Here is a 12,381-nt window from a genome sequence, read left to right on the forward strand (position 1 = left end):
AGATGCCTCTTGCAATTTCCTTAAATTGTGGGTAGATACTTGTTAGTTATTGCTGGGTATCCATTGCTTTGAGATTAAAGTTATTCTGATCTCATTCTTAAATTAATGTCTGCCAAGATATCCACAGAGTGAATGCTGGGCTGCTCTTTGCATCTTAGTCCTTTGTTTATCTATGAAAAAAGAGCCCAATTATCTGAGGCCTTGCTCTCTGTCTTCAGTATCAGAGTGGCTTTGGTGATGAGTAATGTTGAACACATTTAGCCTTGATTCTCTTTTTTCCATTCATCATTTCTTCCATCTTCCCTTTCTTTCATTACATGCTTTCTTACTCTCTTTCTTTTGTTGTTGTTGTGATTTTATTATATATCCTATTATGTCACTAAGACTGTCAATCTGAGATAGCTCTATTAATGTGTCTATAGAAGTCAATTGAACTAAATGTCTTGGATTTTAACCCAGGTCGGCTATTAGAGCATCTAGTTCCTTTCTGTTTGAGAGCTATAAGGCAGTCTTATTCACTAATTGTTCATGCTCCCTGTAATAGTATTTTTGACTGTTGATTGACACCAGCTACACTCACGGACACTGCACAGGCATTTGCTTTTGTATTTGATGGCTGCTTTGCATGGGCCCCCTAAAACTGAGCCCAGCTGCTGAGAATATATAAACCAGCTTCTGCAGTGAGAACTGAACTGCATCAGACAGCAGGGGGAGCAAGATGAAGTCACAGACTCAGTTTCTCATAGCCTTGCTGCTTTGGGTGTCTGGTGAGAAGCTCAAAATATTATAATCTTTACAGAGTCACTTCCCTTGTAGATAAGAAACTTAGAGTCTGCCAGGCTCAATATTTTATATTTCAATAATAATGCTCTGACAACATGATAGTACAAATATATTAATTGACAAATTTCAACTGTTTTTACTGTCTGTGTTTGTATTCATATGCATGTTCATTGTGTATTCCTGATTGCAGGTGCCTGTGCAGACATTGTGATGACTCAGTCTCCATCCTCCCTGGCTGTGTCAGCAGGAGAGAAGGTCTCCATTAGCTGCAGGTCCAGTCAGAGCCTTTTATACAGCAAAGACCAAAAGAACTACTTGGTCTGGTTCCAGCAGAAACCAGAGCAATCCCCTAAACGGCTGATCTACTATGTATCCAATCTGGACACTGGGGTCCCTGATCGCTTCACAGGCAGTGGACCTGGGACAGATTTCACTCTCAGCATCAGCAGTGTGCAGGCTGAAGACCTGGCAGTTTATTACTGTCTGCAACATTACAAACATCCTCTCACAGTGCTTCAGTCTCCAACACAAACCTCCTTGAGTGTCTCACCAGCTGCCTGCACCACACACAGCCTTGGCCCTGTGCACTTCCTTCTTCTGCCTGATAGCAGGTGTGCCTGAAAATAAAATGGTGAACAGTTTGCAGCACCCAGTACACATTATGGGTTCAAAGTGTCTTATGTCTTTTGGTATGAAAATCCTTTATCTGAAAATGCAAAAAAAAAAAAAAAAAAAAAAAAGAATTCAGGACTATCTATCTTTGCCTTCTGTAGAACCTTGGGGACAGAAAGGAGGCCATTAGATTACAGTAAGAAATATGGAAGCTGATGTAGATGTTTTTAAACAACAAACTGCTGTTGGAACACAAGAAGAATGACAAAGATAATCAGGATTAGTAGTCTATAGAATTCCAGGGAGAGCAGACTAATGCAAATGGGCAAGACTTGACAAAGAACAAGATGCAAAAAAAGAGAGATACAACAGTTTGAAAATTGTGGAGAAGCCGCAGAAGAATAAGGCTGTTCAATCAGAGCCTCAGGAGCAGAGAGAAAACATCTGCCAAAAGATTGAGGAGAGATGTTTTGTGCTCAAATAGAGGAAATGCAAACTCCTGCCCTAGAACACTGGACTGCAACCATATCAGCCACTTACCTTTGCTGAATCCCATAATTCAGAGGTTTTATAAGAAAACTTCAGATGGAGAAACATGCTATAGGGATTGATTTTAGAGAGAGAGAAAAAAAAGGCTGAAGATGAAATCTGAAGCATCAATTTATGAATTTGAAAACTCCACAGAAGCATCAAAGATGACACATTGTGTCCCTCAAAAAATTGCACCTCATCAGAAGGAAATAAAGGAATTCCTTTTCCAAAGCTCAGTTAAATATATATATATATATATATATATATATATATATATATATATATATATTTAATATATTTATATATTTTTTTTCTAGGAGGAGCCGGGGTAAAAGGATCAATTCTCACTTAGTTAGACAAAGGGGAAGGATGGTGGAAGAAGAAGAAAACAAGAAACAGGACAGGAGCCTACCACTGAGGGCCTCTGAAAGACTCTGCCTAGCAGTGAGTCAAAGCAGATGCTGAGACTCATAACCAAACTATGTGCATGTATTCATATAAAAGAAGAAGAGGTAGTCAGTAAGACCTGGAGAGTATAGGAGATCCACAAGGAAAGCAACAGTACCAAAATATCTGGGCTCAAGGGTATTTTCTGAGACTGATACTCCAACCTAGATATAACCTAGGTTATAACCTGGATATAACCTAGAACCCCTGCTCAGATGTAGCCCATAGCACCTCAGTATCCAAGTCGGTTCCCTAGTTGGGGGAAGAGGGATTGTCTTTGACATGAATGCAGTGGCTGGCTCTTTGACCACTGCCCTGAGGGAAGAGCAGCCTTGCTAGGCCACAGAGGAGATAATTTCAGCCAGTCCTGATGAGACATGATAAGCTAGGGTAGGATGGAAGGGGAGGAGGACCTCCCCTATCAGTGGACCTGGAGAGGGGATGGAGAGGAGATGAGGGAGAGAGGGTGGAACTGGGATGGAATGAGGGACTGGGCTACAGCTGGGATGCAAAGTGAATAAAATGTAATTAATGTAAAAAAATAAATATTAAAAATAAATAAATAATCTTCTAAAATGGACAAACTGAATTGCAAACTCATTACTTACGAAGTATCTATAAAACATTTCCATTAAGGCTGTTATGTTTTCAGGGTAGGGGCAGCTGAGGTGGCTGTAGGGTTTGTCACAGAATCATTCTATGTCTGTGTCTCAACTGTAAGTCAGTTGGGCACTGATCATGGACTTCCACATGGTTTGTGATGACAGTATATACAATAAACATCCATGTGAAATCTTGAGTCAGTACATGCCTTGGGCCTCAGCATGGTCTCCTGTACAGACCACAGACACCAACACTGCCCCCTGCCACAGTGTGGGCCACAGACACCATCAGAACCCTTGGCAGCAGCACAGTCCAAGAACATTAGCATGGCCTCCGGTGGCAGTGCAGAACAGTCAAGATAATCTATGGACATCCTCATGGATTCAGGTGAAGGATCATCTTTATGACCTTCTGCTGCAAAATTCCCAAATAAACAAGAAAGACATTATGGAAAAAGCCTCCCAAGATCAAGTTAATGAGCTGCAGGGTAAACAAGAATTCCTTCCAGTTTAATCAAGTTCAAGAAGAAATCCTACAGAAGCTGATTACTGAACTCTTGAAGAATTGAAAGAAGGAAAAACAAAACAGCCCCCTTCCAAAAAAAACATAAACAACAAATGAAACATTTCATGGGCACAAAAAGGAAAATTATGTGAATGAAGTATATATAAGCAACGAGAAAGAAGGAATTCCAGGTTATTGTAGGGCAAACATCCCAAGTAGTAGAAGCTGAGCAAAACAAGGAAAAGATGAGAAGTGGAAGAACCTTGTGCAGTTAAACAATTGGGAGTAGGACAAGTTACGCACATCATTAGACTTCACACTAGATGTTCTGCTGTAGATGCACTGATGGGCAGCATTGCCAGTTACTCTTGCAGATGAAGGGAAAACATCAGAGTTTTAATCCAAACTAGGATCTGAGTGACCTCATTGCAAGACAGATGACAAAATGACAGCATTTGAAGCATAAGGTTCCACCACACAGCAGTGTGCAAACACAGGGTAACAAGCCAGAATAAGCTGCCCTGAACCAACAAGGAAAAGAGCAAACATTGTGCTGTATTTTGCTGAAAACCATTAACTAATCACATTCAAGATGACTTATGAGCAGGCTCCAATGTGAGAAGACCATGACTAGCAGCGTTTGCTGCAAAAGGGCTGGCTCCCAGGCTACAGGGAAAGAAGAGAGGTGCTCATCCTCAGACACATTTTATGGATTAAATGTGCCCATTCCATTTCCTGTTTGACAGAAAATCACCTATTTTTCATGAAACTGGTGGAGAAATGTAAGTCTCATGATGGGAACACTTCATTAAATGTCAGCTGATTCAGAGTAATATAGATGACACTGGTAATTTCTGTACAGTGAAGCTGCAAATTCTCCTGGGCTTATTGGACCTGATATAAATGAAAGGAATGGCACAGTTTAAGATATCTGATACTGTAGGCCAGGATGAAAGTCAAAATTTTTGGCAGCTCTAACATTATAAAAAATGTAAGATGTTTAACTTTTTCTGATGAAAAGGCAATATTATGTCCATTAGAAAAAGTAAAAAAATGCATAAAAATGGCTAATTTAATTTTATAATCCTAGTGTTTAAAATAGATAACAACTGTGCGATACAACTGTGAGATACAACTGGCTGCAGCCAGTTGGTTTTCAAGTGCCTCTCCCAGTCTGCCTTATAGCCCCTTTCTGGAGAGTGATCTGTCCATGAAGACACACAAGTGTTCTGCATTGAGTGCTCCTGGTCTTCCATGTGTAAGAGCCAGGTGATATGAGGACACCTGGTTGCTCTTAGAAGCATGATAAGAGCTGCATAAGGACATGGCAATTTTTAGCCACTTTAACAGGTAATAAGAATCTGTGGACTTAAATCTTTAGAATATATTTTACACTAAAAGCACATTTTGATATGGACTCCATTTCAATAGCCAGTGCCAATAAATGCAATTCTGAGCTTCGGGTAAGTGGCTATGGAAGTGTACCCTTTGACACTGGACCAGGATATAGATTCTGAGAAAATAGCTGGGACCGCATAGGAGTTGCTAGAGTAATCTGTGGTTGATTTGCAACCTACCAGAACAAAGTTAAGCAGTTTAGAAAGCAAAATTCAACCTTAGTTTTACATTTGAAAGTGTTAGGTTCATGATCCTGGTAGTAGACAAGAGGAGTGCCATGCACAGGGAAAGGGGGAGAGATCCCACCCTTTAGAGAAGGCAATAGGCAGGATAATTTAGGCTGTTGATTGTCAGGAGTACTTATCTGGAATCTGTTTCATAGTTCTTGCGAGGAGCCATGAAAATTTAGTTTGGCTATATAAGGTTAATTTGGCTGTAACTAATCTGAAAGCAGGGTCAGGTTGTGTTGGAGAGAATATAATTTGAGAAGCTCTCGTTGCATCAAGATAGTCTTTTATTTTTTTAAGTGTGTCCTGGTAGAATATTAAATTGAGATATTCTAAAACAATTGAAGATTGGGGAGGGTACTGACAGACAGTAAGTGGAACAGTTTTTAAGAGGTTTCTTTGGGAGCTGGAGTGGTGTGGACATGTTGAGAGCACTTGGCTCTTGTTCCTAAAGGGGGACTTAGATGGTCAAGGATATAAGTAGCCCTTAGAGAGAATAGGGCAGTGTTACTATGGTATTAGCAGAGAAACAGACCATGGTTAAGCAATGAATTTGAAGAAGAGGCAGAAAGAAAACTGTAGGAAGCATTTAAGTAGTTGAGGAGAGATTTTGTTGGATGACCTTGACCCAGGTGAGGGTTTAATCATGAATGTTTGTGTGTGTGTGTGTGTGTGTGTGTGTGTGTGACAAGGAGAGAGTGATGAAATGGCTTCCTTTGGTTACATCTTGTAATTGGGTGAGTAGGATTTATGATTTGTTTAGCATGTTTGATGTCTGAGAACACCTAGACAATTTAGGGGAGTCAGTTGCCAGTAGATGTCTGGCAATCACTTGGGCAGAGAAAAAGTAGGAGTGTGAGAATAAAGTAGGAGTGTGAGGTTTGTGTGGAATGGGTGATCTCAAGAGCACAGGAGCTTGAAGCTAAGGATGAATAATAGTAATGGAGGGGTCAGTCTGATGTGCCTGTCTGACAGGAAAGAGCTGCCATCCATATAAAAATTATAGCAGAAGTCGCTATGAAACCTTCTTCTGTGTGAAAGGGATGAGACAGGAGTTCTTTGAAAACTTTTGATCAGTGGTGGAGAGGGTCTGGGAAATGTTGAGGCAAAGAGTTTAACTGTGGAGAGATTAGGAGAAGGATAGGAAAGGAATATGACTGATGAGCCTTTCATAAGAGAAGTATGGAGAGATGAAATCTGAGAAAGTGGAAGGGGTGGTGGGGTCCTTTGTAATTCAAGAACTGAGAGAGAATGTGCCTTGAGTAGATTAGGAGAGGGGACCCTGGAGATTCTGTCTTTACCTTCAGCTTTAGCAGGTGTTGGGGGTGGAATACCATTAGGGAACCATAGCTGTTTGCTATATTTAGTGGTAAGCAGAGGAGCTGTGGCAAGGGTTGTAGACAAAAAGTTCAGCTGTAAACTGTGCTGTATAGAGTTGTGGAGAGGTAGGCAGCAGGAGCTAAGAGCAGCGCTTGTGTGGAAGTCTAATGTTGGAAAGTTTCTGTATAACTGGGATGCAGACAGCTGAAACAGAAAAGAGAATGTTTTCTGTTTGAGGAATTGTAGGTGCATGGGAAGTAAGTGGTGGTCCAAAAGTAACATGGTATAGGGAATATATCAGGAGTATGTAGAGATCTATGATTGTTGGTGTAATGTTCTTTTGAAATGTATATACCTTACCCTTGTTGATTCAAATGCTGATTTCTCCCCCCCCCCCACTCTCTGGTTTCAATCTGGATATTGCATTGTGATACTTATTCTAAGTATCCTGTCCCAACTGTGTGTAAACAGGCCAAAATAAAGGCACTAGACACAATGTTGAGTGATGGGAGGAGCCAGAGGGAGGAAAGGAGTGGGAGGAGAGAGGGTGGGAGAGCAGAGCTTGGGAGAGAGCTAGGAGAGAGAGCTGGAGGAGAGATCTTGGAGCAATGTGGACAGATGGACTGAACCTAAGATAGCACTAAAAGTAAGTATAATGTGGGAAATCTAAGACTTAGGAAACTATGAGGGCTTGGAGGTTTAGGATGGAGAAACTATTGCCCAGCATTGTGTTCTAGTTTAACTAAATAAACCCAGTCTCTGTGTGGTGATTTGGTTATACAGCTGTTTAGGATTAAGAGCAGCATTACTAAAAGATAATTAATAGTAAATATTAATGACTGCCTACAACATGTGATGGAGGAGGCTGGCTGAGACTGTAGAGCTGGGGAGTGGAGATATGCAAGGTGCTTTTAATGTAAGGTGTCTAGTGTCTACGGGAAGTGTGAGAGAGAATCTTGAGATGGATGTCTTCAGGAAAGGAGAATTGTGCTTTGGATGGTGAGAGACAGAAATCTCTGGAAATGAGAAAGTTGAGGAGTGAGGTCAGATTAGCTATTAGAGAAAGAGGGAGTATAAAGAAGGAGGTTATCTATATACTGAAGCAGGTGGGAGGAAAAGGGAGAAGGCAGGCCAAGTCCATAGTAATGCTTGGCCAAAAGAATGGGGACTGTCTCTAAATCCCTGCTAGGCCACAGAGGAGGACTTTGCAGCCAGTCCTGAAGATACCTGATAAAACAGGGTCAAATGAAAGGGGAGAATGTCCTCCCCTATCAGTTAACTTGGAAAGGGGTGGGGAGGAGATGAGGGACGGAGGGTGGGGTTGGAAGGGAATGAGGGAGCAGCATACAGCTGAGATACAGAGTTAATGAAATGTAAGTAATAATAAAAATAAATAAACAGAGAAATAATAACCCATTTATCCTTTTCTCTCGATCTTGGTGATATAATTGACATGCCCCAGATTACCTACATGTCCATTTCTGAAATCCTAAATACAAAGGATATGAGAGATTTATGTCTGTAAGGGAGACTTTTCAACTAAAATGTAATTGAAAAAAATAAAAAATAAAAAAACAAACAAACAAACAAACAAAACAAAACAAAAAATGACAGTCTATAGACAGAGAAAAGTTCTTCACCAACCCAACATCAGACTAAAGGCTAATATCCAGAATATATAAAAAAAAAACTCGAGAAATTAGACACCAATAAACTAAATAATCCAATTACAAGTGAGGTACATAACTAAACAGAGAATTCTCAGCAGATAATATAGAATGGTGGAAAAACAAAGAAATTCTCAACATCCTTAGTCATCAGGCAAATGCAAATCTAAACTACCTTGAGAATCAATACATATGACAATGGCTAAGATAAAATACTCAAGTCACAGCACATGATGGAAAGAATATGGAGAAAGGGGAACCCTCCTCCATTGCTGGTGGGATGCAAAGTTGTACATCCACTTTGGAAATCAATCTGGCACTTTCTCAGAATATGGGGAAGAGTGCCTCTTCAAGATCAGGCTGTAATGCTCCTTAGCATAAACACAGTAGATGCTCTACCGTTCAACAAGGACATTTGCTCAACTATGTTCATTGCAGGTTTATTTGTGGTAGCCCGAATCTGGCAACAAGTTAGATGTCCCTCACCCTGGGAATGGATACAGAAATTGTGGCACATTTACACAATGGGGTACTACACAGCTATTAAAAACAAGGAAATCATGAAAACTGTAGGCAAATGGATGTGTGAGATAACCCAGAAGCACAAAGAATTTTTTTTAACATTTTAATTCTGAGGGATGAAAGTGCTCCTGTACCCCATCTATTTTACAGCAGTGCTGTGACATGATAGCTCAGAATAATTGCACATGATGATTCCATAATGTCATCCAGAAAATCACTGTGATACACTTAAAATACTCTACGGAATTCTTTGCTATCCCAACTGCCATAGGGTAACACAAGTGCAGGTGTCCTTTGAGCAGTAAGTCAAGCTGTTCTGAGCTGATTTGCACGTTGAGACATTAGCCACAGTGTATGTTCTTCAAAGCATCTTTACAGGCAGCTTTTCAATGTCCAAGAAGCAGCCTCCAGTCCAGCTCTCAGAGATGAGGTCAGCTGCTCTCCTGCTGCAGGGACTGCTGATGGCAGTGAGGACCAGGCAGATGTGAGTGGCCTGCACTGCCCCCGAAGGCTGTGATGTTTGGACCCATGGTGCCACTAAGGGCCAAGCTGAGAATTTTTCTTTCAAGGTCTGTGAAGAATTGAGTTGGTAATTTGATGGGAATTGCATTGAATCTGTAGATTGCTTTTGGTAAGATGGCCATTTTTACTATGTTAATCCTTTTGAGCTGTGAGCATGGAAGATCTTTCCATTTTCTGATATCTTGTTCTATTTGTTTCTTCACATACTTGAAGATTCTTTCATACAAGTCCATGTGGACCTCTGAGTGAGGGGAGCAGGGGCTGCCTCTATCATGAACTCAGTTCACTGCTCTCTCTGATCATTGCCCCTGTGGATGCAGCCTTGCCAGGCCACAGAGAAAGAGGATCCAAGCAGTCCTGATGAGACTTAACAAGCTATGGGCAGAAGGCAATGATGGAGAACTCCCCCTTTCAGTGGACTACAGGAAGGGGATAAGGGGAAGAGAGAGGAAAGGTGAGAGTTTAGGGATGGGGCCTTAATCTGGATATGTAATGAAACAATTGTGAATAAAAACAATAACAAAATTTATCAAGATTAAAATATTATTGCTTGATTTTTAAAAAGGCTGTGAACTCCCTTCTGGATAATTTTTTTTTTTTTAATCTAGTTAACTATGCAGGCGAGACCATCACAACCCAATTTAAATGCTGCTGATTTCTAAATTACCCAAGAAGATGAATTTCTGAAATTAAAACAGGCTAGCCAATGTTGGTCTACAGGGATGATTTCATGGGGAAGTCTGGTTTGTTTCATTCCCTTCCATTGTTTCAGTTTAGAGCTCTCTTTCAATTCCACAAAGTTGTGGGGGAAATACTTGTTAGTTTTTGCTGGGTTAACCTTTTCTGTGAGATTAAAGCTTCTCTGGTCACGGGATTAAACTAATATGTTTTAGAGTTTCCACAGAATGAATTTTTGGGTTCTCTTTTTCTTTTCTTTTTATTATCATTTATTAAAATTTATTCACTTTGTATCCTAGATGTGGCCTCCTCCCTCTTCTCCTCCCAATCCTACTCTCCTTCCTTCTTTTCTCCCTATATCCCTCCCCTAATCTACTGATAGGGGAGTTTCTCCTTCCCTTCTATCTTACCCTAGCCTACCGTGTCACTTCAAGACTGGTTGCATTATCTTCCTCTCTTGATGGGCAAGGCTGCATGCCCCAGCGGGAGGTAATCAGAGAGCCTGCCACTGAGTTCATGCAGAGAAAGTCCCTGCTCCCCTTACTAGGAACCACACTTGGAGACTGAGTCTATGAACAACATCTGAGCCAGAGTTTTAGCCCCTCTGTATGCATTGTCCTTGGTTGGGGTACCATTTTCGTTAGGTTCCCAAGAGCTCAGTTTTTATGGCTCTAATGGTCTTCTTATGGAGCTCCTGTCCCCTAAATGTCTTTCTATCTCTCCCTTCTTTCATAAGATTCCCCACACTCTGCCCAAAGTTTGGTTATGAGTCTCAGCCTCTGAATCAATACCTTGATCAGTACAGTCTTTCAGAGTCCCTCTGTAATAGGACCCTGTCCTGTTCTCTGCCTTCTCCTGCTTCTGATGTCTATCACATTTTCTTTCTGAATGAGGATTGAGAATCTTCCCTAGGGTCTTCCTTGTCAAGGAAGAAATAAAAAAAGAAGTTAGAGACTTCCTAAACTTCAATGAAAATGAAGGCACAACTTGGCTTCTCTTTTTATCTGAGCCCCATGTGTAGCCTGGAAACAGAAGCTCACTTGTCTGAGCCACTGTTCCTTGTGCTCAGTATGAGTGGCTTTGCAGGTGGAAGACAATGAACAAAATTAGCACCAATTTCCTGTGTTTTGCATTTCTTCTTTCCTCACCTCTGCCCTTACTTTCTTTTATTGCATGTTTTCCTAGTCTGTGCTTCTTCTGCTGTTGTTATGATTTCTTGAATACATCATTTCCCTAGGACTGTTAATCTGAGATAACTCCCCTAAAGTTTCTGAAAAGGTCAACTGCTGTCTTGGACTTTTACCCAAAACTTCTTTTTGAGCACCAAATACAATTCTTCTTGAGAGCTGCTAACTGCTCACATTCTGTGATGCTCATGCTCTCTCTGATAGCATTTTTAGTTATTGATTGTCTCCACCCACTCTCACACATACACAGCCATGCTGCCAGGACATGTGCTTTTGTATTTGCTGAGTGCTTTGCATGGGCTTCTCCAGCACAGCACAGCTGCTCAGAATTTATAAAGCAGGCCTTTTTCGTGTGAACTGATCAATATCAGACAGTCAGAGGAGCAAGATGGAGTCACAGACCCAGGTCCTCATATTGGTGCTGTTCTGGGTGTCTGCTGAGAAATTCAAAAGTGTTATTTTCATTTCATGGTCACATCTTTGTATGGAAGAAATTTACACATTTGTACCAGGGTGTAGATTTCTTACATAATTTCTTAATAATATGATAAGGACATTTAAATAACAAATTTCATAATTTCTCTTTATTTTTTTCTTTCCTTCTCTCATATATATATATATATATATATATATATATATATATATATATATATATATATATATAAGGTTTCTCTGTTTAACTGAACCCTGGCTGTCCTGGACTTGCTTTATTGACCAAGCTAGCTTCTAACCTAACTCACAGAAAACTGCCTGCCTCTGTATCCTGAGTGTTGGGATTAAGTAACAAATTTCAATCCTCGTATCATACTCTGTTTTTGTGTATGTATTCATTTTCAATATCTGCTCATTATTGAAGATACCAGTGCGAACATCGTTATGACCCAGTTTCCATCCTCCCTGGATGTGTCAGCAGAAGAGAAGGTCACCATCAGTTGAACGTCCAGTCTGAGTGTTTAAGCATCAGAAACCAACCAACCAAACAAACAAACAAACAAAACCTACTTGGCCAAGTACCAGCAGAAACCAGGGCAATCCTCTAAGCTGCTGATCTACTGGGCATCCACTCGGCACACTGGGGTCCCTGATTGCTTCACAGGCAGTGGACCTGGGACGGATTTCACTCTCAGCATCAGCAGTGTGCAAGTTGAATACCTGGCAGTTTATTGCTGACTTATCAGGACTGGCTGCATTCTCTTCCTCTGTGGCCCAGAAAGGCTGTGCCCCCCTCAGGAAAGGTGATCAAAGAGCAGGCCACTGAGTTCAAGTCAGAGACAGTCCCTGTTCCCCTCACTAAGGACCACACTTGGATACTGAGCTGCCATGGGATATATCTGTTCAGGGGTTCTAGATTATCTCTATGAATGGTTCTTGGATGGAGTA

The 12,381-nt window shown here is 40.9% G+C and overlaps 1 gene segment (V, D, J or C); it reads left to right on the forward strand.

The window, feature by feature from the left end:
• The first annotated feature begins 718 nt into the window (after positions 1 to 718).
• LOC132649764 (immunoglobulin kappa variable 4-1-like) lies at positions 719 to 11,937 on the forward strand. The segment is given in 4 exon segments: positions 719 to 767; positions 974 to 1,293; positions 3,364 to 3,463; positions 11,858 to 11,937. Coding segments are annotated over 4 exon segments (549 nt in total).
• Positions 11,938 to 12,381: the final 444 nt, after the last annotated feature.

Source organism: Meriones unguiculatus, chromosome 21 (genome assembly GCF_030254825.1).
Source record: "Meriones unguiculatus strain TT.TT164.6M chromosome 21, Bangor_MerUng_6.1, whole genome shotgun sequence".
Classification (NCBI taxonomy): Eukaryota; Metazoa; Chordata; class Mammalia; order Rodentia; family Muridae; genus Meriones; species Meriones unguiculatus.